This window comes from Oncorhynchus keta, chromosome 30 (assembly GCF_023373465.1).
Source record: "Oncorhynchus keta strain PuntledgeMale-10-30-2019 chromosome 30, Oket_V2, whole genome shotgun sequence".
In the NCBI taxonomy this organism is placed as follows: Eukaryota; Metazoa; Chordata; class Actinopteri; order Salmoniformes; family Salmonidae; genus Oncorhynchus; species Oncorhynchus keta.
Genome location: NC_068450.1, coordinates 28,245,890 through 28,270,459, shown reverse-complemented (window position 1 = coordinate 28,270,459; position 24,570 = coordinate 28,245,890). Strand labels below are relative to the sequence as shown.

Genomic DNA, 24,570 nt, shown 5'->3' with positions numbered 1-24,570 from the left:
TGGTGGTCACTCGGTTATCTAAACCTTCTAAAGATTGTTTCTCAATTATCTGTCCAGAGGTATTTTATTCGAGTAAGACCTGTGGGGGGGGGGCATGTTTGTTTGAAAGGAAAAATACAAACGATATGATACATTGCTCTATATTCGTTAACTTAGGGCAGTAAACCTGTTAAAACAATTTCCTCTGCAGAACTTTGCACGATAAGTCGTAGTTTATCCAGACCATAGTGAACATGAAGTACTCTTTATGGAGAAAGCCAATGGGTGTGCTGTCTGTCCACCGCCATGGAAGGTGAGGGCGCTCTGCCTTCCCCTCCTAAAACAGTGCACTGGTACCTCTCACTCTGCCCGTCACGTTGTGTACGGCGGCCTGACCCCCCATGAACCTGCGACTTCCTCTTTCTCAGATTTCATGGCGATCGGGAGAGAGGGAAGACCACCGACGCACGCAAACTGTCCAGACACCTCAACACGACTGAAAGACATTTCTTGGGGTAATTAATCCACCGCTCTTTCGTTACTAGGTTACCGGGGTAGCAAATGATGCGTGCCGAACGTGCACGTTGTGGATATCCACGTTTCCCGGTGTTCTTGTGCTACTGCATTTCAGATATTCACATTGTAGCGCCATTCGCTGATAGCGAATCGGACGAAAATGGGCTCCCCTGTACGCATCTCTCACACGCAGTAGTATATCTAGCAAGCAAGCTAACTTGCGATGCTAACCATCCAACCGTAGATTGATATGCTTGATAAAATAAACAAGCCATCAGAAGGTTGAACTTAATGTGTATTTTTGGGATGGTTTACAGGGCGGTTTGTTTAATTGAAATATGATTCCTATCGATCAGAATGTGTTTTTCTGGCACGGTTAGCTGCCTAGTTAGCTAATGTTCTTTAGTTGGCTAACTAGCTAACGTTCGCTAACTAGCCAGATGCGATATCGGCCGTTATCAGTAGCCATCTAGATAGCTAGTTAACTAGTTAGCATAGCGTATTCTGCAGAGTTTTGAAACTTGTAGCTAGTTGTTCAGTTCTGAAGGGATAGTGAAATGTAGTTAGGCCTAAACTTTGGCAGCCACATGTGGTAATGGTTTTGGCTTGCGAAACACTATTCAATACTTTGTATCAATGATATCAAAACTGCCATTGTTTCTATAAACCGCACTGTCTGTTGATAACTTTGTGATGGGTTTCAAGATTTTTTTAATGCATATTCATTGCTACTTTTTACATATACGTACGTATTGGAATGTTGTCCCAACTTCTTAAACTTTGATGATTGTGATTCTTTGTAGCTAAGTGTCATTTAGTAGAGAATTATAGCTAACTTTGTTCTCTGTTTGAGTCCAGTTTATAGGCCTAGCCAAACTTGTACCCATCACATTTACATTTTAGTCATTTAGCAGACATTCTTATCCAAAGTGAATTACAGGGACAATTAGGGTTATGTGCCTTGCTCAAGGGCACATCGGCATATTTCACCTAGTCAGCTCAGGAATTTGAACCAGCAACCGTTCAGTTACTGGCCCAACCTCCTAAACCACTAGGTTACCACACACACATATATGTATGTATGTATGTATGTATATATATATATGTATGTATATATATATATATGTATGTATGTATGTATGTATATATATAATATAATAATATATGCCATTTAGCAGACGCTTTTATCCAAAGCGACTTACAGTCGTCATGTGTGCATACATTCTACGTATGGGTGGTCCCGGGGATTGAACCCACTACCCTGGCGTTACAAGCGCCATGCTCTACCAACTGAGCTACAGTATGTATATATATGTATGTATATGTATGTATATATATGTATGTATATGTATGTATATATATATGTATGTATATATGTATGTATATATATATGTATGTATATATATGTGTATACATATGCCTACTTTATCAATTGTTAGACACCAGTCTTCATCAATCAGGGATCTAGGCCTAGCTACTGTTCAATCCAAGGTACTCCATGTTTAGCACTCACATTTTTATATTGCTTAGGCCTAGACTAGTACTGAGTGACTGATAAGTTATCGAATTGAAGTAAGTTTGTTTGAGAGGGTGTGAGTGAAGAAGACCCTCTGATAATAACACACTGTTTTGTATCTGCTTGACAGTGAGATCTGAACAGATGTTGTGAGTTGCAGACGGAACAGACACTGAGTGGATTCTCCTGCTGGTAAGTCTGCCACTCCCCCATATGGTTATTCCTCTTTCCGTTTACAGCCTTGGTCAAATACTTTGAAGCTGCACCAGTCCTTTGTCTGTCCTGATTAGGTAATCATTGGCTAAATCTCCTACTGAACACTTTTATCCCTCGATAAAGGGCTTTGGGGCCAAGTGTTCGGTTTGAGATTCTGCCAGGATTTCACACTATTGGATAGGTGAAAGCAAGGGTTAAACTACATAGCTTTCACCAATCCAGTCATGTCAGAGCAGGTATAACCATTTGGAAGAGAAGAAGAATGTATGCATTTTCAAAGTACTGAAACAGGCCTTAGGTAAACCACAGAGGAAGCAGAAGGAAGAGTACACACTCACCAATACCACACTACATAGGCATGTGTTTGTCAGTTCCTTTAGTCATGGTTTCATTCATTTTCGTAATGTTATACATCACAAGTGTAGACACATGTATGCTCCATTATTTTGTGTAAGAACATGGGCCTATCATCTGTTTAGTAGACGCCTCATCCTTAGGACCCTGTGTTATTGTAATTACTTTAGCCTGCTAGGACTTGAAAGCACCTTTCTACAACTAACCCGTTGAGGGTCCTAACCTGCAGCAGTAACTATCCCTTCCTCCCTGTCTCTCAAATTCAATTTCTTTCTAACTTTATTGGCACAAAAGGAGAAATCCAAGTGGCAGAAGAAATGCTTTACCACAGACATGATGAGCAGTAAAGTCTTTCACATTCTAACAGGTACCAACAACTCTGTCTCTCTTTCTCACTCTCTCTGCAGGTGTTGCTCAGTGGGTAGTAGTGGTTTCTCGTGCTGGTGTCCTGTTGAAGAGCCTCCTTAGTGCTCTGTGCTGTTGTCTTGCTGTGTCCTGGGTTAGGACTGCCAGCCTATGGCTCTAATGGACAAGCACAAAGTCAAGCGGCAGAGACTTGACCGCATCTGTGAGGGTAAGGAGCCTTGAGAGACAGACAAAGTCATACATCTTACACACATTCAGGGTATTTGAATATTATGATTTCACAATTCATTATAGTCATATTGCTACACCAACATCACACATTCATAATACAACATGTTTTGTTTACAGTGCGCATACTGTGCTATCAGAACTTCCTCCAGACATGTCTTGATTGGGCTCAAGGATGTGTGTGGTCTTTTAGAAAAATGATACCTGAAATTGGTTGAATGTATTGTCACATGCCTATGACAATAATCGTTGGCACTTGGTTTACATCAGCCGCTGATATGGGAAGTCTGTTGTTAATGATTAGCGTATTGGTGTGAACAGTGGCAGGTAGGTTAGTGAAGGCATGGGTTTGGGACAGTTGGCGAGAGAGAGCACAAAACCCTTATCGCACTTCCTGTTCCTGTCTGTGGGGATTTCAAGCAGGGTTAGTGGGTGACCAAGATGGTGTGTCTGAGCTGTGAGCCACGAGAAACTATGCCAAGGCAAGGTACAAATGATGACGATCTGTGACAGGCTAGAATAAATGACTGGTTACATTAGGCTACATCATGATCAAGGTTTCTTTTGACAAAGACGGAAATTAACCGAAAAGTAGGAATGGGCATTTGAAATGATTTCACTATTAGAATAATATCCAGATCTTTTGGGGAGATATCCTAATAGTCTAAATACACGTTTGAAAGATTTTCAATGGAGACTTGCTCGTGTGACTGGGGAGAGAGGCGGTGTGCTGAGCTCTGCTTGTTTCAGCAGACGCAGAAAAGGAGCTTTGATTAGGAATCGTCCACTTCACTTGCTACACATGCAGCCTCTGACTGTAGTGCTGCTATGATTACACATGCAGCCTCTGACTGTAGCGCTGCTATGATTACACATGCATCCTCTGACTGTAGCGCTGCTATGATTAAACATGCATCCTCTGACTGTAGCGCTGCTATGATTACACATGCATCCTCTGACTGTAGCGCTGCTATGATTACACATGCATCCTCTGACTGTAGCGCTGCTATGATTACACATGCATCCTCTGACTGTAGTGCTGCTATGATTACACATGCAGCCTCTGACTGTAGCGCTGCTATGATTACACATGCATCCTCTGACTGTAGCGCTGCTATGATTACACATGCAGCCTCTGACTGTAGCGCTGCTATGATTACACATGCATCCTCTGACTGTAGCGCTGCTATGATTACACGTGCATCCTCTTGACTGTAGCGCTGCTATGATTACACGTGCATCCTCTGACTGTAGCGCTGCTATGATTACACATGCAGCCTCTGACTAGCGCTGCTATGATTACACATGCATCCTCTGACTGTAGCGCTGCTATGATTACACATGCATCCTCTGACTGTAGCGCTGCTATGATTACACATGCATCCTCTGACTGTAGCGCTGCTATGATTACACATGCAGCCTCTGACTGTAGCGCTGCTATGATTACACATGCAGCCTCTGACTGTAGCGCTGCTATGATTACACATGCATCCTCTGACTGTAGCGCTGCTATGATTACACATGCATCCTCTGACTGTAGCGCTGCTATGATTACACATGCAGCCTCTGACTGTAGCGCTGCTATGATTACACATGCATCCTCTGACTGTAGCGCTGCTATGATTACACATGCATCCTCTGACTGTAGCGCTGCTATGATTACACATGCATCCTCTGACTGTAGCGCTGCTATGATTACACATGCATCCTCTGACTGTAGCGCTGCTATGATTACACATGCAGATTACACATGCAGCCTCTGACTGTAGCGCTGCTATGATTACACATGCATCCTCTGACTCTAGCGCTGCTATGATTACACGTGCATCCTCTGACTGTAGCGCTGCTATGATTACACATGCAGCCTCTGACTGTAGCGCTGCTATGATTACACATGCAGCCTCTGACTGTAGCGCTGCTATGATTACACATGCATCCTCTGACTGTAGCGCTGCTATGATTACACATGCATCCTCTGACTGTAGCGCTGCTATGATTACACATGCAGCCTCTGACTGTAGCGCTGCTATGATTACACATGCATCCTCTGACTGTAGCGCTGCTATGATTACACATGCAGCCTCTGACTGTAGCGCTGCTATGATTACACATGCATCCTCTGACTGTAGCGCTGCTATGATTACACATGCATCCTCTGACTGTAGCGCTGCTATGATTACACATGCAGCCTCTGACTGTAGCGCTGCTATGATTACACATGCATCCTCTGACTGTAGCGCTGCTATGATACACTGACTGTAGCTGCTATGATTACACATGCAGCCTCTGACTGTAGCGCTGCTATGATTACACATGCATCCTCTGACTGTAGCGCTGCTATGATTACACATGCATCCTCTGACTGTAGCGCTGCTATGATTACACATGCAGCCTCTGACTGTAGCGCTGCTATGATTACACATGCATCCTCTGACTGTAGCGCTGCTATGATTACACATGCATCCTCTGACTGTAGCGCTGCTATGATTACACATGCATCCTCTGACTGTAGCGCTGCTATGATTACACATGCATCCTCTGACTGTAGCGCTGCTATGATTACACGTGCATCCTCTGACTGTAGCGCTGCTATGATTACACATGCATCCTCTGACTGTAGCGCTGCTATGATTACACATGCATCCTCTGACTGTAGCGCTGCTATGATTACACATGCATCCTCTGACTGTAGCGCTGCTATGATTACACATGCAGCCTCTGACTGTAGCGCTGCTATGATTACACATGCAGCCTCTGACTAGCGCTGCTATGATTACACGTGCATCCTCTGACTGTAGCGCTGCTATGATTACACGTGCATCCTCTGACTGTAGCGCTGCTATGATGACACTTGCAGCCTCTGACTAGCGCTGCTATGATTACACGTGCAGCCTCTGACTGTAGCGCTGCTATGATGACACTTGCAGCCTCTGACTAGCGCTGCTATGATTACACGTGCATCCTCTGACTGTAGCGCTGCTATGATTACACGTGCATCCTCTGACTGTAGCGCTGCTATGATTACACATGCATCCTCTGACTGTAGCGCTGCTATGATTACACATGCATCCTCTGACTGTAGCGCTGCTATGATTACACGTGCATCCTCTGACTGTAGCGCTGCTATGATTACACATGCATCCTCTGACTGTAGCGCTGCTATGATTACACATGCATCCTCTGACTGTAGCGCTGCTATGATTACACGTGCATCCTCTGACTGTAGCGCTGCTATGATTACACATGCAGCCTCTGACTGTAGCGCTGCTATGATTACACATGCATCCTCTGACTGTAGCGCTGCTATGATTACACATGCATCCTCTTGACTGTAGCGCTGCTATGATTCCACATGCATCCTCTGACTGTAGCGCTGCTATGATTACACATGCAGCCTCTGACTAGCGCTGCTATGATTACACGTGCATCCTCTGACTGTAGCGCTGCTATGATGACACTTGCAGCCTCTGACTAGCGCTGCTATGATTACACGTGCAGCCTCTGACTGTATGCGCTGCTATGATGACACTTGCAGCCTCTGACTAGCGCTGCTATGATTACACGTGCATCCTCTGACTGTAGCGCTGCTATGATTACACATGCATCCTCTGACTGTAGCGCTGCTATGATTACACGTGCATCCTCTGACTGTAGCGCTGCTATGATGACACTTGCAGCCTCTGACTAGCGCTGCTATGATTACACGTGCATCCTCTGACTGCAGCGCTGCTATGATTACACTTGCAGCCTCTGACTAGCGCTGCAATGATTGCTACACGTGCATCCTCTGACTGCAGCGCTGCTATGATTACACATGCATCCTCTGACTGTAGCGCTGCTATGATTACACTTGCAGCCTCTGACTAGCGCTGCAATGATTACACGTGCATCCTCTGACTGCAGCGCTGCTATGATTACACATGCATCCTCTGACTGTAGCGCTGCTATGATTACACTTGCAGCCTCTGACTAGCGCTGCAATGATTACACGTGCATCCTCTGACTGCAGCGCTGCTATGATTACACATGCATCCTCTGACTGTAGCGCTGCAATGATTACACATGCATCCTCTGACTGCAGCGCTGCTATGATTACACATGCATCCTCTGACTGTAGCGCTGCTATGATGACACTTGCAGCCTCTGACTAGCGCTGCTATGATTACACATGCATCCTCTGACTGCAGCGCTGCTATGATTACACGTGCAGCCTCTGACTGTAGCGCTGCTATGATTACACGTGCATCCTCTGACTGCAGCGCTGCTATGATGACACTTGCAGCCTCTGACACTTGCTGCCTCTGATAGCGCTGCTATGATTACATGTGCATCCTCTGACTGCAGCGCTGCTATGATTACACATGCATCCTCTGACTGTAGCGCTGCTATGATGACACTTGCATCCTCTGACTGCAGCGCTGCTATGATTACACATGCATCCTCTGACTGTAGCGCTGCTATGATTACACATGCAGCCTCTGACTGTAGCGCTGCTATGATTACACGTGCAGCCTCTGACTGTAGCGCTGCTATGATTACACATGCAGCCTCTGACTGTAGCGCTGCTATGATTACACATGCAGCCTCTGACTGTAGCGCTGCTATGATTACACGTGCAGCCTCTGACTGTAGCGCTGCTATGATTACACATGCAGCCTCTGACTGTAGCGCTGCTATGATTACACATGCATCCTCTGACTGTAGCGCTGCTATGATTACACATGCAGCCTCTGACTGTAGCGCTGCTATGATTACACGTGCATCCCCTGACTGTAGCGCTGCTATGATTACACATGCAGCCTCTGACTGTAGCGCTGCTATGATTACACGTGCATCCTCTGACTGTAGCGCTGCTATGATTACACATGCAGCCTCTGACTGTAAGCGCTGCTATGATTACACGTGCATCCTCTGACTGTAGCGCTGCTATGATGACACTTGCAGCCTCTGACTGTAGCGCTGCTATGATTACACATGCAGCCTCTGACTGTAGCGCTGCTATGATTACACGTGCATCCTCTGACTGTAGCGCTGCTATGATTACACGTGCATCCTCTGACTGTAGCGCTGCTATGATGACACTTGCAGCCTCTTGACTGTAGCGCTGCAATGATTACACATGCATCCTCTTGACTGTAGCGCTGCTATGATTACACATGCATCCTCTGACTGTAGCGCTGCTATGATGACACGTGCATCCTCTGACTGTAGCGCTGCTATGATTACACATGCAGCCTCTGACTGTAGCGCTGCTATGATTACACGTGCATCCTCTTGACTGTAGCGCTGCTATGATTACACATGCAGCCTCTGACTGTAGCGCTGCAATGATTACACATGCATCCTCTTGACTGTAGCGCTGCTATGATTACACTTGCAGCCTCTGACTAGCGCTGCTATGATTACACGTGCATCCTCTGACTGTAGCGCTGCTATGATTACACATGCATCCTCTGACTGTAGCGCTGCTATGATTACACGTGCATCCTCTGACTGTAGCGCTGCTATGATTACACATGCATCCTCTGACTGTAGCGCTGCTATGATTACACATGCATCCTCTGACTGTAGCGCTGCTATGATTACACATGCATCCTCTGACTGTAGCGCTGCTATGATTACACATGCATCCTCTGACTGTAGCGCTGCTATGATTACACATGCATCCTCTGACTGTAGCGCTGCTATGATTACACATGCATCCTCTGACTGTAGCGCTGCTATGATTACACATGCATCCTCTGACTGTAGCGCTGCTATGATTACACATGCATCCTCTGACTGTAGCGCTGCTATGCTGCTATGATTACACATGCATCCTCTGACTGTAGCGCTGCTATGATTACACATGCATCCTCTGACTGTAGCGCTGCTATGATTACACATGCAGCCTCTGACTGTAGCGCTGCTATGATTACACATGCATCCTCTGACTGTAGCGCTGCTATGATTACACATGCAGCCTCTGACTGTAGCGCTGCTATGATTACACATGCAGCCTCTGACTGTGACTGTAGCGCTGCTATGATTACACATGCATCCTCTGACTGTAGCGCTGCTATGATTACACATGCAGCCTCTGACTGTAGCGCTGCTATGATTACACATGCATCCTCTGACTGTAGCGCTGCTATGATTACACATGCAGCCTCTGACTAGCGCTGCTATGATTACACATGCATCCTCTGACTGTAGCGCTGCTATGATTACACATGCATCCTCTTGACTGTAGCGCTGCTATGATTACACGTGCATCCTCTTGACTGTAGCGCTGCTATGATTACACATGCATCCTCTGACTGTAGCGCTGCTATGATTACACATGCATCCTCTGACTGATTACACATGCAGCCTCTGACGCTGCTATGATTACACATGCATCCTCTGACTGTAGCGCTGCTATGATTACACATGCATCCTCTGACTGTAGCGCTGCTATGATTACACATGCATCCTCTGACTGTAGCGCTGCTATGATTACACATGCAGCCTCTGACTGTAGCGCTGCTATGATTACACATGCATCCTCTGACTGTAGCGCTGCTATGATTACACATGCATCCTCTGACTGTAGCGCTGCTATGATTACACATGCATCCTCTGACTGTAGCGCTGCTATGATTACACGTGCAGCCTCTGACTGTAGCGCTGCTATGATTACACGTGCAGCCTCTGACTGTAGCGCTGCTATGATTACACATGCAGCCTCTGACTGTAGCGCTGCTATGATTACACGTGCAGCCTCTGACTGTAGCGCTGCTATGATTACACATGCAGCCTCTGACTGTAGCGCTGCTATGATTACACGTGCATCCTCTTGACTGTAGCGCTGCTATGATTACACATGCAGCCTCTGACTGTAGCGCTGCAATGATTACACATTCATCCTCTGACTGTAGCGCTGCAATGATTACACATTCATCCTCTGACTGTAGCGCTGCTATGATTACACGTGCAGCCTCTGACTGTAGCGCTGCTATGATGACACGTGCATCCTCTTGACTGTAGCGCTGCAATGATTACACATTCATCCTCTGACTGTAGCGCTGCAATGATTACACATTCATCCTCTGACTGTAGCGCTGCAATGATTACACATTCATCCTCTGACTGTAGCGCTGCTATGATTACACGTGCAGCCTCTGACTGTAGCGCTGCTATGATTACACGTGCATCCTCTGACTGTAGCGCTGCTATGATTACACGTGCATCCTCTGACTGTAGCTGCTATGATTACACGTGCAGCCTCTGACTGTAGCGCTGCTATGATTACACGTGCATCCTCTGACTGTAGCGCTGCTATGATTACACGTGCATCCTCTGACTGTAGCGCTGCTATGATTATGATTACACGTGCATCCTCTGACTGTAGCGCTGCAATGATTACACGTGCATCCTCTGACTGTAGCGCTGCTATGATTACACATGCATCCTCTGACTGTAGCGCTGCTATGATTACACATGCAGCCTCTGACTAGCGCTGCTGCTATGATTACACGTGCACCCTCTGACTGTAGCGCTGCTATGATTACACGTGCATCCTCTGACTGTAGCGCTGCTATGATGACACGTGCATCCTCTGACTGTAGCGCTGCTATGATTACACATGCATCCTCTGACTGTAGCGCTGCTATGATTACACGTGCATCCTCTGACTGTAGCGCTGCTATGATTACACGTGCAGCCTCTGACTGTAGCGCTGCTATGATTACACGTGCATCCTCTGACTGTAGCGCTGCTATGATTACACGTGCATCCTCTTGACTGTAGCGCTGCAATGATTACACATGCATCCTCTGACTGTAGCGCTGCTATGATTACACGTGCATCTCTGACTGTAGCGCTGCTATGATACACATGCATCCTTGACTGTAGCGCTGCTATGATGACACGTGCATCCTCTGACTGTAGCGCTGCTATGATTACACGTGCATCCTCTTGACTGTAGCGCTGCTATGATGACACGTGCATCCTCTGACTGTAGCGCTGCTATGATTACACGTGCATCCTCTTGACTGTAGCGCTGCAATGATTACACGTGCATCCTCTGACTGTAGCGCTGCTATGATTACACGTGCATCCTCTTGACTGTAGCGCTGCTATGATGACACGTGCATCCTCTGACTGTAGCGCTGCTATGATTACACGTGCATCCTCTTGACTGTAGCGCTGCTATGATGACACGTGCATCCTCTGACTGTAGCGCTGCTATGATTACACGTGCATCCTCTGACTGTAGCGCTGCTATGATTACACGTGCATCCTCTGACTGTAGCGCTGCTATGATTACACGTGCATCCTCTTGACTGTAGCGCTGCTATGATTACACGTGCATCCTCTTGACTGTAGATTACACGTGCATCCTCTGACGCTGCTATGATTACACGTGCATCCTCTGACTGTAGCGCTGCTATGATTACACGTGATCCTCTGACTGTAGCGCTGCTATGATTACACGTGCATCCTCTGACTGTAGCGCTGCTATGATTACACGTGCATCCTCTGACTGTAGCGCTGCTATGATTACACGTGCATCCTCTGACTGTAGCGCTGCTATGATTACACATGCATCCTCTGAGCTGCTATGATTACACGTGCATCCTCTGACTGTAGCGCTGCTATGATTACACGTGCATCCTCTGACTGTAGCGCTGCTATGATTACACATGCATCCTCTTGACTGTAGCGCTGCTATGATTACACATGCATCCTCTTGACTGTAGCGCTGCTATGATTACACATGCATCCTCTTGACTCTAGCGCTGCTATGATTCACCGACAATAACAACAAGCTCCACGTGTAAAACGTGTGCTGGCTACAGATGCATTTTTTTATTGGGGGCACTCATAAAAACTGTGATAAAGGTGTTTTATTGAAATGTCAAATGTAATAGCTTACAATGATAGACCATGTAGCAATGTCTCAAATACTTGTATTACATTTTAGACAAAGCCTTTTCATTGGTAAAATAGCCATATATTTATATATTTTTTTAATGAATACTCTCACAAGTAATCGAATACTAACATCTGTTCAGATTTTTAAATATTCTAATAACCGTGCCCATCCCTACCGTAAAGGTAGCATGGTGTTATTGTTATTTAATATAGTATATTTTTTTTTAAATGGCATTACAAGTCATGCCAAGCCTAATTTGTAGTGTATACAAAAACAAACAAAAAGTCTCATTAAAGGTGGTCCAGTTACCTTATTCAATTCTGGACATATTTGGCTTCTTTCTGGTTTGTAATGTAGGGCGGCAGCGTAGCCTAGTGGTTAGAGCGTTGGACTAGTAACCGGAAGGTTGCGAGTTCAAACCCCCGAGCTGACAAGGTACAAATCTGTCGGTCTGCCCCTGAACAGGCAGTTAACCCACTGTTCCTAGGCCGTCATTGAAAATAAGAATGTGTTCTTAACTGACTTGCCTGGTTAAATAAAGGTAAAATTAAATTAAAAAATGTCTATACTGTTGTACAAGGATAAATAAAATGGTGCAAAATGCAGCTCTTGGGTGATGATAAAATGGAGGGAGTTGTCTGGAAGAGTCAGGTCCCCTGAGAGGAGTGAGAAGGGGAAGGGTCGTGGCTACAGGAAAACAGGCCAGCTGTCTCTTTAAAAAACAACAACAGCCTAACCGCCCCCAGCCCAGTCGCTGCCTGGCTATGCTAATGAAGTTAGTGCTGGTTGGCTGGCCCTCAATAGAGCTGCCCGTGATTGGAGCTGGGCGGTGGGGGAGGGACTGGGTGTGGATGACAGTAGGGTCCTAACCATCCAAGAACATTCTGACAGACAGAGAGAGAAAGAGAGAACGAAAGATAGAGAGCGAGGTGAGAGAGAGAGGAAGACAGGCTGGTTAACTTCATAATGCAAGGTTTGGCTCCGTGTGTGTGTCGTAAAATGTGTGTATGAAGGAGAGCTTGAAGATATGGGCTTGGGTGTGGTGCTGCCAACGAGTGTGTGTGTGTGCTGTTTCCTTTTTGCTTGGCGCGTCCTTGTAGCTGTTAAAGGAATTGAGCAACTGTGTGTCTGGCTGGAGGTAGGGTGGAGCAGCGCTACATTATTACCCTGCCCCTCCCTCTGCCCCTCCCCCTCACCTCTCCCTCACTCTGCTGTCTCACACTCCTCAAACCACAGGCAGGGGGAGGGAGAGAATGAATGAAGCGCTGAATGAATTGCATTGTGTGCTCGGCCATGCTTGTGCTCCATAGGCTTTGAGTATGCAAGGGTACTTTACGTGTGTGTGTTCTTGTTAACCAGTCATTGTGGATCCATTGTGATATCCAGCATGTGGACATTAATTTAACTAGGCAAGTCAGTTAAGAACAAATTATTTTTTACAATGATGCCTACCGGGGAACAGTGGGTTAACTTCCTTGTTCAGGGGCAGATCGACAGATTTTTACCATGTCAGCTCGGGGATTGGATCCACCAACACTCTAACCACTAGGCTACCTGCCGCCCCTCTAACCACTAAGCTGCCTGCCGCCCCTCTAACCACTAGGCTACCTGCCGCCCCTCTAACCACTAAGCTACCTGCCGCCCCTCTAACCACTAAGCTACCTGCCGCCCCTCTAACCACTAGTCTACCTGCCGCCCCTCTAACCACTAGTCTACCTGCCGCCCCTCTAACCACTAAGCTACCTGCCGCCCCTCTAACCTAGGCTAGGCTACCCTGCCGCCCCCTCTAACCACTAAGCTACCCTGCCGCCCCTCTAACCACTAGGCTACCTGCCGCCCCTCTAACCACTAGGCTACCTGCTCTAACCACTAGGCTACCTGCTCTAACCACTAGGCTACCTGCTCTAACCACTAGGCTACCTGCTCTAACCACTAGGCTACCATAAAGGAAAATGCTTGATGTTTTTTAATGAGATGCAGATTCACGTTGTTATTAAGCCTCCTCAGCTAGACCCAGTTACATATTAGGGGGACGTGTGTGTGTTTGTGTTGGGAAATACTCCGACATCACAGGAAGCATCCACAAATATTTGTCTTCCACCAGACCCCCCCTCACTATGGCACAGAGTGTTTGTTTGGGCATGTCTGTCTGTGTGTTGGCCTTTGCATGGGTCCTTCCCTCTGTCCACGTGAATGCTCCAGTGAGACACACGCCCCCCCAGACCATACACCTGTCACGCAGGGCAGAGAGTGTGTACGCACGTGTGTGATGTGGATAGGGGGTGGTTCTGGTCTAGGGGCCAGGGGTGTGTTTGTGTGACACTTCTGTGAGAGAGAAGGGCAGTTCATAATCAGTTCAGAGAGATGGAGAGGCAGAGAGAGCTAAGACTAGTGATGATGGTATCCAGATTTCTCCTGTGGCCTTTACCAGATGTTAGGCTTGTGTTTGTCTGGCTTTGTCGCGTTCTGGCCACGAAGTGTTAATTTATTCTTGATTATTTCCGTGCAGATGTAATTGCAGTAATGAATGGTGGTAGACATACGCAGGATCACGCTGGACAAAAAGTCTGCGTCAATGGCGTGTGTGTACGGAACAGGAGTCACACTCGCCCTCCTCTCCACCCCTTGTTGGCACTGCAGCCAGCCAGATCCGCAAGCATCGTCATCCTCTACTCTGGACGGGGACAGGGGTGGTGTGTGTGTGTCATCATAGCGGGTGTGAGTGCATGGGCTTGGAGAGTTGAATGTATTGAGCTTGTAACAGTGTCCTCTTGAAGCCTCTATCTCTTTGTGATCTCAGATGCTCTCTTTGTAGTAGATTCATTTCCATTATTATTATTACGTAACCATAGCAGCACACATACTGCTCAGTGCTCCCTCAGAGTGCTGGTGGTGACAAGACCCTGGCTATTTGTAGGGAGGACCGGAGATGTGGAGGGCGTTATGGGACTGACTTTGAGAGAAGTTGGACTTGTAGTCATGTTGGTGGTCAAGACTCATTATACAGGTTGACTCTACTCTGGCTGGCCCCAGCACTGATGATGCCAGTGGCTATTGTCATGCCTGGTTGAGTTTGAAGGGAAATGAATGGTGTGTGTTTTAATGGTCAGGGCAGTGGTGTGTTCAGGTTTAGAGCAGTGACTCATATTGCCCTTGTGCAGACTCCAGAAAGATTGTTGAATCACTAAGCTCAGTGGACCGTCAACATCTGGAAGAAAATGCGGCATGCTGTGTTTTCACTGTCACATATTCCCAAAGGAAGTCATTTTGTCTGGGCAAACAACCAACTCAAAATAGAGTGTTGCATGCTGCAACCAACCTAGCCAGCCATTGGAACCAAATCGGCATGTGAGAAGAATACAACATTTATTGAAGTTTCATAATGCCAAATCATGGGTAACTGTCCTGTCTCCCCTGGCAGGCATCCGCCCCCCCATCCTGAACGGGCCCATGCACCCCCGGCCCCTGGTGGCCCTGCTGGACGGGCGTGACTGCACCATAGAGATGCCCATCCTGAAAGACGTGGCCACTGTGGCCTTCTGTGATGCCCAGTCCACCCAGGAGATCCATGAGAAGGTAGACACACACACACAGACAGACACAGACATGGGACAAACACGTACGTACACACACACGCATGATAATATACTTGGTGTAAGCTTCCTGTTCATGTGGCTATAAGCAGCAGTTTCTGATGAAAAAAAAGAAACAGTTCTTCAAGACTACTTCCTGACTGCCAGCCATATGTTTAGTATCGATGAACTTTCCCTTAAAGACAGCGCCACTGTCAGCCCCACGGCCGGTGTTTTTGTTTGTTAACGATGCAGCGCTGGGGAAGCGTTGTGCATCATGGAACTACATCTGCTGCTGTTCTATAGCACGTGAAATGATGTCTGGGGGGAAAACTGTGTTGGATGTTGGCAGTAACTTCTTTGTTGTAATATGGCAAACGGACGTGACTGTTTCACCATGAAGGATTCCAGCTTTACCGGGCTGTAGTAACAGGTGTTGAACCAGGCTGTATTAATGTGTGTTAACTCTGTAGGTGTTGAACGAGGCGGTGGGGGCTCTGCTCTACCACACCATCACTCTCTCTAGAGACGACCTGGACAAGTTCAAAGGCCTCCGAGTCATCGTCAGGATCGGCAGCGGCTATGACAACGTCGACATCAAAGCCGCAGCTGAGCTGGGTGAGTCACGTACAGATGCACACACAGTATGCAGACAAACAGGTACACACGGATAAGTATTACACATCAACAGATACACAGACCACCACTTCTCTGGCCTTAGGCCTTCGCTATGTTCTGCCAATGGTGTACCTACTTCAGCCTTTACAACCTACCCCCCCCAGGCATCGCGGTGTGTAACGTGCCGGCGTCGTCGGTGGAGGAGACGGCCGACACATCCTTGTGTCTGATCCTAAACCTGTACCGTCGGGTCACCTGGATGCACCAGGCCCTGAGGGAGGGCACCAGGGCCTCCAGCGTGGAGCAGATCAGGGAGGTAGCCGGCGACGCTGCCCGCATCCGGGGGGAGACGCTGGGCATCATCGGCCTGGGTAAGTGGGTGTACTGGGGGCAGGATATGTACGTTTATGGAGTTAGGAGGTAATGTAGAATGGGCAGATTTGGAGCAGCTGAATTTGGTCTAAGACTGGCCCTTCTTTTTTTTAATCAACAATAGGGTTTGCCAGAGGCCCTGGAATTTGCTTTGGGTGCCTAAATGCCCCCACCAAAATACTCTAGGGAAAACAATTGTTAACCCTGTGTTGCCCTCTCTCTACAGGTCGTGTGGGCCAGGCGGTGGCTCTGCGGGCCAAGGCATTTGGTTTCGGGGTGATCTTCTACGACCCATACCTGCCTGATGGTGTGGAGCGCTCCCTTGGCCTGCAGAGGATGGCTACCCTCCAGGACCTGCTCATCCACTCTGACTGTGTCTCTCTACACTGCAGCCTCAACGAACACAACCACCACCTCATCAATGACTTCACCATCAAACAGGTATGCACAGGGCTCGAAAGGAAAAACAGTTATTTGGAAGCACTGGTGCTCCCACTTAAAGTTAGGAGCACCCTATTCTATTTAGGAGCACCCTATTCTATTTAGGAGCACCCTATTCTATTTAGGAGCACCCTATTCTATTTAGGAGCACCCTATTCTATTTAGGAGCACCCTATTCTATTTAGGAGCACCCTATTCTATTTAGGAGCACCCTATTCTATTTAGGAGCACCCTATTCTATTTAGGAGCACCCTATTCTATTTAGGAGCACCCTATTCTATTTAGGAGCACCCTATTCTATTTAGGAGCACCCTATTCTATTTAGGAGCACCCTATTCTATTTAGGAGCACCCTATTCTATTTAGGAGCACCCTATTCTATTTAGGAGCACCCTATTCTATTTAGGAGCACCCTATTCTATTTAGGAGCACCTATTCTATACTATTTAGGAGCATCCTATTCTATTTAGGAGCACCCTATTCTATTTAGGAGCATCCTATTCTATTTAGGAGCACCCTATTCTATTTAGGAGCACCCTATTCTATTTAGGAGCACCCTATTCTATTTAGGAGCACCCTATTCTATTTAGGAGCACCCTATTCTATTTAGGAGCACCCTATTCTATTTAGGAGCACCCTATTCTATTTAGGAGCACCCTATTCTATTTAGGAGCACCCTATTCTATTTAGGAGCATCCTATTCTATTTAGGAGCATCCTATTCTATTTAGGAGCACCCTATTCTATTTAGGAGCACCCTATTCTATTTAGGAGCACCCTATTCTATTTAGGAGCACCCTATTCTATTTAGGAGCACCCTATTCTATTTAGGAGCACCCTATTCTATTTAGGAGCACCCTATTCTATTTAGGAGCACCCTATTCTATTTCTATTCTAGGAGCACCCTATTCTATTTAGGAGCACCCTATTCTATTTAGGAGCACCCTATTCTATTTAGGAGCACCCTATTCTATTTAGGAGCACCCTATTCATTTAGGAGCACCCTATTCTATTTAGAGCACCCTATTCTATTTAGCAGCACCCTATTCTATTTAGGAGCACCCTATTCTATTTAGGAGCACCCTATTTATTCTATTTAGGAGCACCCTATTCTATTTAGGAGCACCCTATACTATTTAGGAGCACCCTATTCTATTTAGCAGCACCCTATTCTATTTAGGAGCACCCTATTCTATTTAGGAGCACCCTATTCTATTTAGGAGCAGCAGAAAATGTTTGAATTGATTGTGATACTGCCTGTATTGTGCCTATATGAGTAGTATCTACTGTTGAAGCACATATTATGCCCTAGAAACTATGTAATACTGTAAAGATATTAGTTTGTTATAAAAGCTCAAATGTTGATACTGTCATTGAAATTACAAAGTAATTTGTAGCCACCAAAGAAAATAGTTGCCCTTTAGTTGAAACTATGTTAACTACTTTGAAGGATCTTAAATATAAAATATATACAAATTTGCATACACATGATTCCATATTTGTTATTTCATAGTTTTGATATTTTCACTATTATTGTACAATGTATAGATAGTAAAATAAAGAAAAACCCTTGAATGAGTAGGTGTCCAAACCTTTGACTGGTGCTGTATATTCATGACGTAGTACAGCCACTGTTAACATCAGGTGTATTAACTTTGATTACAATAGCAACATAGGACTTTGGAAATGTCTTTATAACTGCATGATAATGGAATTACAATATTCAAATGTCTTTATAATTACAATATTCAAATGTCTTTTAAGTAGTTGCTTTCTCAGATCTGTTTTCAAATTGTTTTAAAAAGTGGTCATTTTGTGGGATCTATATTCAAATGGTTTTTAAAAAGTAGTAGTTTTGTGGGATCTGTATTGAAATAGTAACTATATGTTCTGCTGAAAAAGGTGACTCTGCACAAAGTATAGTTGAAGTCTAGTCCTTATACTGGTGCAGTGAGCTTTGTGAGTGTGTATTACTTTAAATCCAATTTGATTAGATTTAACACTGTGTGTGTGGTCCCTCTGAAGATGCGTCAGGGAGCGTTCCTGGTGAACTCTGCGCGGGGGGGTCTGGTGGATGAGAAGGCTCTGGCTCAGGCCCTGAAGGAAGGACGTATACGAGGAGCCGCGCTGGACGTCCACGAGACAGAGCCCTTCAGGTACGCCCACGCACTGGCTGTTCAGTCGTTCCTCTCTAACCTTGACTCTCCCTCTTTCTTTCCTAAGGCTGTCCCCAACTAAAAAAAATCCTGGTATACCAAGAGTTGTCTGTTCTTTCGGCCACATGTTTTAACGTATAGTTTTCCACATATACGTTGCCGGTCTCAGACTTGCTGTTTAAAAAGAAAAGACAGCGATTGACTGTGTAACTTGCACCCATCATCTCTCTCCCTGCTGCAGTGAACAGCACAATGTTTATCTCACTGTTCGTGTTGCTGAAGCTGCCACATAATTACAGCCATATCTGAGTGAAATGTTATGGGAACAAAATCCCTCATTTGTTTATGAAACATTCCCTATTCCCTCAACGCTTGTTCTCTTTATGTGACACATGTATGCATCGCATGCACGTGACCAATAGGGCCTGACCTATATCATAACCAATTTATTGATGTGATTATAACAAACTTCGAACACCATAACAGCAAAATGCAGAGGATGTGGCGAACTTGAAACGGGAGAATGTTTACTGGTTGCCCAGAGGGTAAAGAGGAAGTCAGATGTGTGGAATAAATGTGACTAGTTGTGGAAAATACTAGAGATCAAGAAAAAGAAGGTATGGAGTAAGCGCTGTGTGCCAAATATTTCTGACCGTTTGGAACATTATAAACAACACTAAATACATTATAAGTGTACCAGAGAGTTTGTTGTAACGTTTTTTTGTCAAGCCATTATTAGAGCAAAGACTAAAAACAGTCGCATTCGTGAATGCAATTTTCGAAATATAATGGTTTATTTATTGTTAGGCTAATTATTCAAGGATCGCTTTATTTCATTTTTAAACTCAAATGCTTGATTATATTTCAAATAATGAATGACTCGTATGTATGCTGTGTGATACTTTATAATGATGATCACCATCATCATCATAACAATAACGAGATCAAGAAAAAAGGAGCATTATTATTATAAATATAATTTTCCAGACAACTTGGAACACTGTAAACAACAGTAAATAAACACAATAGCATAGAGACTGTGCTCACTATAAAGTGTAAAGCCTTTATTACAGCAAGGCAAAGATTGAAACATGTTGTACTTGACTTGTCGACGCGTGAAGCTTGGTGCTCACGCAATCAGTAGGATATTAAACAGTCAAACAGGCAACAGTAGCAGGAGCTGTCTTATTTCTGTAGATATATATGGATGATTTATAAAGCCAGACACATTTAACAGTTAGGCCATTGATTGTAAACATAATTAAGTTGGGGTTTCTGCTCTCTTCACTATTCTTTGACAATAAGGCAAGGGCTGTTTTCTCATCTCCTCATTCTTCTGATATCTCAACACCAATATGGTGGTTAACTTGGCTATTATGCACGTAGCAACATGGTCTAGAAATGTTGCCAATTCAACAATGCACTGATGTGTTTCAGAACTGTGGACAGCGACCACTATCCAACGTATTAGAACACATTTGTAGTAAAATAATATCATTTTTATTTGTGTTGCACCATTGTTCTTATGTAATATAATCATATACAATTTCAGTAGTACTTCTTAGTGACTGTACCATCCCCACAACCTCCACAATGGATCAGTCCACTCAGACAGGGGTCTTGTACACCATGATATATATATATTGCTACTGGTCGACTGAAGAAATCTCGGTCAACCAACATCATATTGACCAAACAATAGACCCGTTGACTAAATGTTGCCAGCCCTACTAACCCCCCGTTGTAGTTTCTCACAGGGCCCTCTGAAAGATGCTCCCAACCTCATCTGTACCCCCCACACCTCCTGGTACAGTGAGCAGGCCTCCATCGAGGCCAGAGAGGAGGCAGCCAGGGAGGTGCGCCGTGCCATCACTGGTAAAACCAAGCCCTAACACTCAATCCTCATTTTGGATTATTCCTTTCCTGGTTATACATTGGTTATTAAATAATTTCAGTGGTTTTACATAGCTTGAATATGGCTGCATGTTTTGAGGTTCTGAAGTGGTGTGGTGTTCTGATATCTTAGGTCCACTAACCCCTTGACCCCATCTGTCTGTCCCGTTTCTCTCTCTGTCCGTCCCCCATCTGCATGTCTGTCCCCCCGTTTGTATGTCTGTCCCCCTGTCTGTATGGTTGCCCCCCGTCTGTATGGTTGTCCCCCCCGTCTGTATGGTTGTCCCCCTGTCTGTGTGTCTGTCCCCCCCGTCTGTATGTCTGTCCCCCTGTCTGTGTGTATGTCTGTCCCCCCCGTCTGTATGGTTGTCCCCCGTCTGTATGTCTGTCCCCCCCGTCTGTATGGTTGTCCCCCCCCGCCTGTATGTCTGTCCCCCCCGTCTGTATGTCTGTCCCCCCCCGTCTGTATGGTTGTCCCTCCCCGTCTGTATGTCTGTCCCCCCGCCTGTATGGTTGTCCCCCCGTCTGTATGGTTGTCCCCCCCGTCTGTATGTCTGCCCCCCATCTGTATGGTTGTCCCCCCCGTCTGTATGGTTGTCCCCCCGTCTGTATGGTTGTCCCCCCGTCTGTATGGTTGTCCCCCCATCTGTATGGTTGTGTCTGTATGGTTGTCCCCCCCCGTCTGTATGGTTGTCCCCCCGTCTGTATGGTTGTCCCCCCCGTCTGTATGGTTGTCCCCCCGTCTGTATGGTTGTCCCCCCCCGTCTGTATGGTTGTCCCCCCGTCTGTATGGTTGTCCCCCCCCGTCTGTATGGTTGTCCCCCCGTCTGTATGGTTGTCCCCCCCGTCTGTATGGTTGTCCCCCCCGTCTGTATGGTGTCCCCCCCCGTCTGTATGGTTGTTCCCCCCCCGTCTGTCTGGTTGTCCCCCCGTCTGTATGTCCCCCCGTCTGTATGGTTGTCCCCCCGTCTGTATGGTTGTGTCCCCCCCGTCTGTATGGTTGTCGTCCCCCCGTCTGTATGGTTGTCCCCCCGTCTGTATGGTTGTCGGTCTGTATGGTTGTCCCCCCCGTCCCCCCGTCTGTATGGTTGTCCCCCCCCGTCTGTATGGTTGTCGTCCCCCCGTCTGTATGGTTGTCCCCCCGTCTGTATGGTTGTCCCCCCGTCTGTATGGTTGTCGTCCCCCCGTCTGTATGGTTGCCCCCCGTCTGTATGGTTGTCCCCCCGTCTGTATGGTTGTCCCCCCGTCTGTATGGTTGTCCCCCCCGTCTGTATGGTTGTCCCCCCGTCTGTATGGTTGTTCCCCCCGTCTGTCTGGTTGTCCCCCCCCGTCTGTATGGTTGTCGTCCCCCCGTCTGTATGGTTGTCGTCCCCCGTCTGTATGGTTGTCGTCCCCCCGTCTGTATGGTTGTCGTCCCCCCCCGTCTGTATGGTTGTCCCCCCGTCTGTATGGTTGTCGTCCCCCCGTCTGTATGGTTGTCCCCCCGTCTGTATGGTTGTCCCCCCCCCGTCTGTATGTCTGTCTCCCCCCGTCTGTGTCTGCCCCCCGTCTGTATGTCTGTGTGTATGTCTGTGTCCCCACGTCTGTATGTCTGTGTCCCCCCGTCCGTATGTCTGTGTCCCCCACGTCTGTATGTCTGTCCCCCCCGTCTGTATGTCTGTCCCCCCTGTCTGTATGCCTGTCTGTGTTCTGTTAGGTCGTATTCCAGACAGTCTGAAGAACTGTGTGAATAAGGAGTATCTGATGGCAGCGTCACAGTGGCCCAGTATGGAGGTTGCGACAGTCCACCCCGAACTCAACATAGCCTCAGCATACAGGTGAGACCCCCAGCGGTTAAGGTGAGCATGGGAGAGGAGGACAACCAAGTCAGGAAGTGTCAGGATTATTTAACCAATTATCAATTGTATCTGAATATTCTATAGCATGTTGACCTCGTGATATACAAATCCACTCTCTTTCTCTCCTCCATCTCTGTCTCTCGCTCTCTCCTCCATCTCTCTCTCCCCGTCTCTCACTCTCTCCCCCGTCTCTCACTCTCTCCCCCGTCTCTCGCTCTCTCCTCCGTCTCTCGCTCTCTCCCCATCTCTCGCTCTCTCCTCCGTCTCTCGCTCTCTCCTCCGTCTCTCACTCTCTCCTCTCTCGCTCTCTCCTCCGTCTCTCGCTCTCTCCTCCGTCTCTCGCTCTCTCCCCCGTCTCTCGCTCTCTCCTCCGTCTCTCGCTCTCTCCTCCGTCTCTCGCTCTCTCCTCCGTCTCTCGCTCTCTCCTCCGTCTCTCGCTCTCTCCTCCGTCTCTCGCTCTCTCCTCCGTCTCTCGCTCTCTCCTCCGTCTCTCGCTCTCTCCTCCGTCTCTCTCCTCCGTCTCTCGCTCTCCTCCTCTCCTCCTCTCTCTCTCTCTCCTCCGTCTCTCTCTCCTCCGTCTCTCTCTTCTCTCTCTCATCTCTCTCTCCCCCGTCTCCTCTCTCTCTGTCTCTCGCTCTCTCCTCCATCTCTCTCCTGTCTCTCTCTCTCCCCTGTCTCTCGCTCTCTCCCCCGTCTCTCTCTCCCCCCTCTCTCTCTCCCCTGTCTCTCGCTCTCTCCTCCATCTCTCTCCCCCGTCTCTCTCCCCTGTCTCTCGCTCTCTCCTCCATCTCTCTCTCTCAGGTTTCCTGCAGGTCTGATAAGCGTGGCAGCAGGGGGTTTGACAGGGGCAGGTGCAGGGGTAGAGGCTCTGGCCCTGGCTCACGCCATCGCCCCTGTGTCCCATCCCCCCCACGCCCCATCGCCAGGGCAACCCAGCAAGGCTGAGGCAGACAGAGACATCTCCTCTGACCAATAGCACCCCAACATTCCTCCATCACCCCTGGAAACCAACAACCCACCCCCTCCCACCATTTTCATCATTACCACCAACCCTCCTCACCGACCTCAGGCAGATTTACACTGGGGTCCCGGTTTGATCCGGTTTTAGCTGGATCCTTCAAAACACAGTACCAGTCCAGGAGTGATCCGCCCGTCCACAACATGCCCCCTCTCCCCCTCCGGAACCCCTTCCTCGGACCTCCCTCAACCCCTCCCCCTTACCTCCATATCCCTCCACGCCAACACACCTTCAGCAATAACTCTCTTCTCAAGGATTCATTAATTGGATTGGTATATTTCTTGAGTTGTATTTTTATTTTTTATTTTTTTGGTGAAAGCAATTTTTTTTGGCTGTTGATCTGTTATGATTGTAGGTGTTTTTGTTTTGAGTAGCATCTCTGCAGTGAGGCTGGACCGTGAGGCTAGCTGTTTTCTCCCTGGTTGTTTTGATCAGTGAGAGAGGAGTGAAGGTTTGGCCCATCTCGCTCTCTCTGACATTTCTCTCTCTCTCATCTTTCTCTGACATCTCTCTCTCTGACCTCTGTTTCTCTCTGTCTCTCTGTCTCTCTCTCTCTCTCTCCTCTGTCTCTCTCTCTCTCTCTCTCTCTC

General features: G+C 47.1%; 1 protein-coding gene across 3 annotated transcripts; it reads left to right on the top strand.

Annotated features, from left to right (window-relative positions):
- Positions 1 to 308: 308 nt before the first annotated feature.
- On the top strand, positions 309 to 24,570 carry LOC118363950 (C-terminal-binding protein 2). Of its 3 annotated transcripts, none has more exons than XM_052488099.1 (11): positions 309 to 494; positions 2,142 to 2,203; positions 2,989 to 3,155; positions 15,496 to 15,650; positions 16,120 to 16,264; positions 16,429 to 16,635; positions 16,863 to 17,077; positions 19,101 to 19,231; positions 20,979 to 21,106; positions 22,821 to 22,941; positions 23,764 to 24,570. In XM_052488099.1, the coding sequence occupies exons 3-11, from the start codon at positions 3,098 to 3,100 to the stop codon at positions 23,936 to 23,938; spliced, it is 1,335 nt and encodes a 444-aa protein (XP_052344059.1). In that variant the 5' UTR covers positions 309 to 494; positions 2,142 to 2,203; positions 2,989 to 3,097; the 3' UTR covers positions 23,939 to 24,570. The 3 variants fall into 3 exon arrangements, with proteins under 3 accessions (XP_052344059.1, XP_052344061.1, XP_052344060.1); XM_052488101.1 differs by having other exon boundaries at positions 22,821 to 22,962; positions 23,764 to 23,997; XM_052488100.1 differs by lacking the exons at positions 309 to 494; positions 2,142 to 2,203; positions 2,989 to 3,155 and adding an exon at positions 12,924 to 13,047.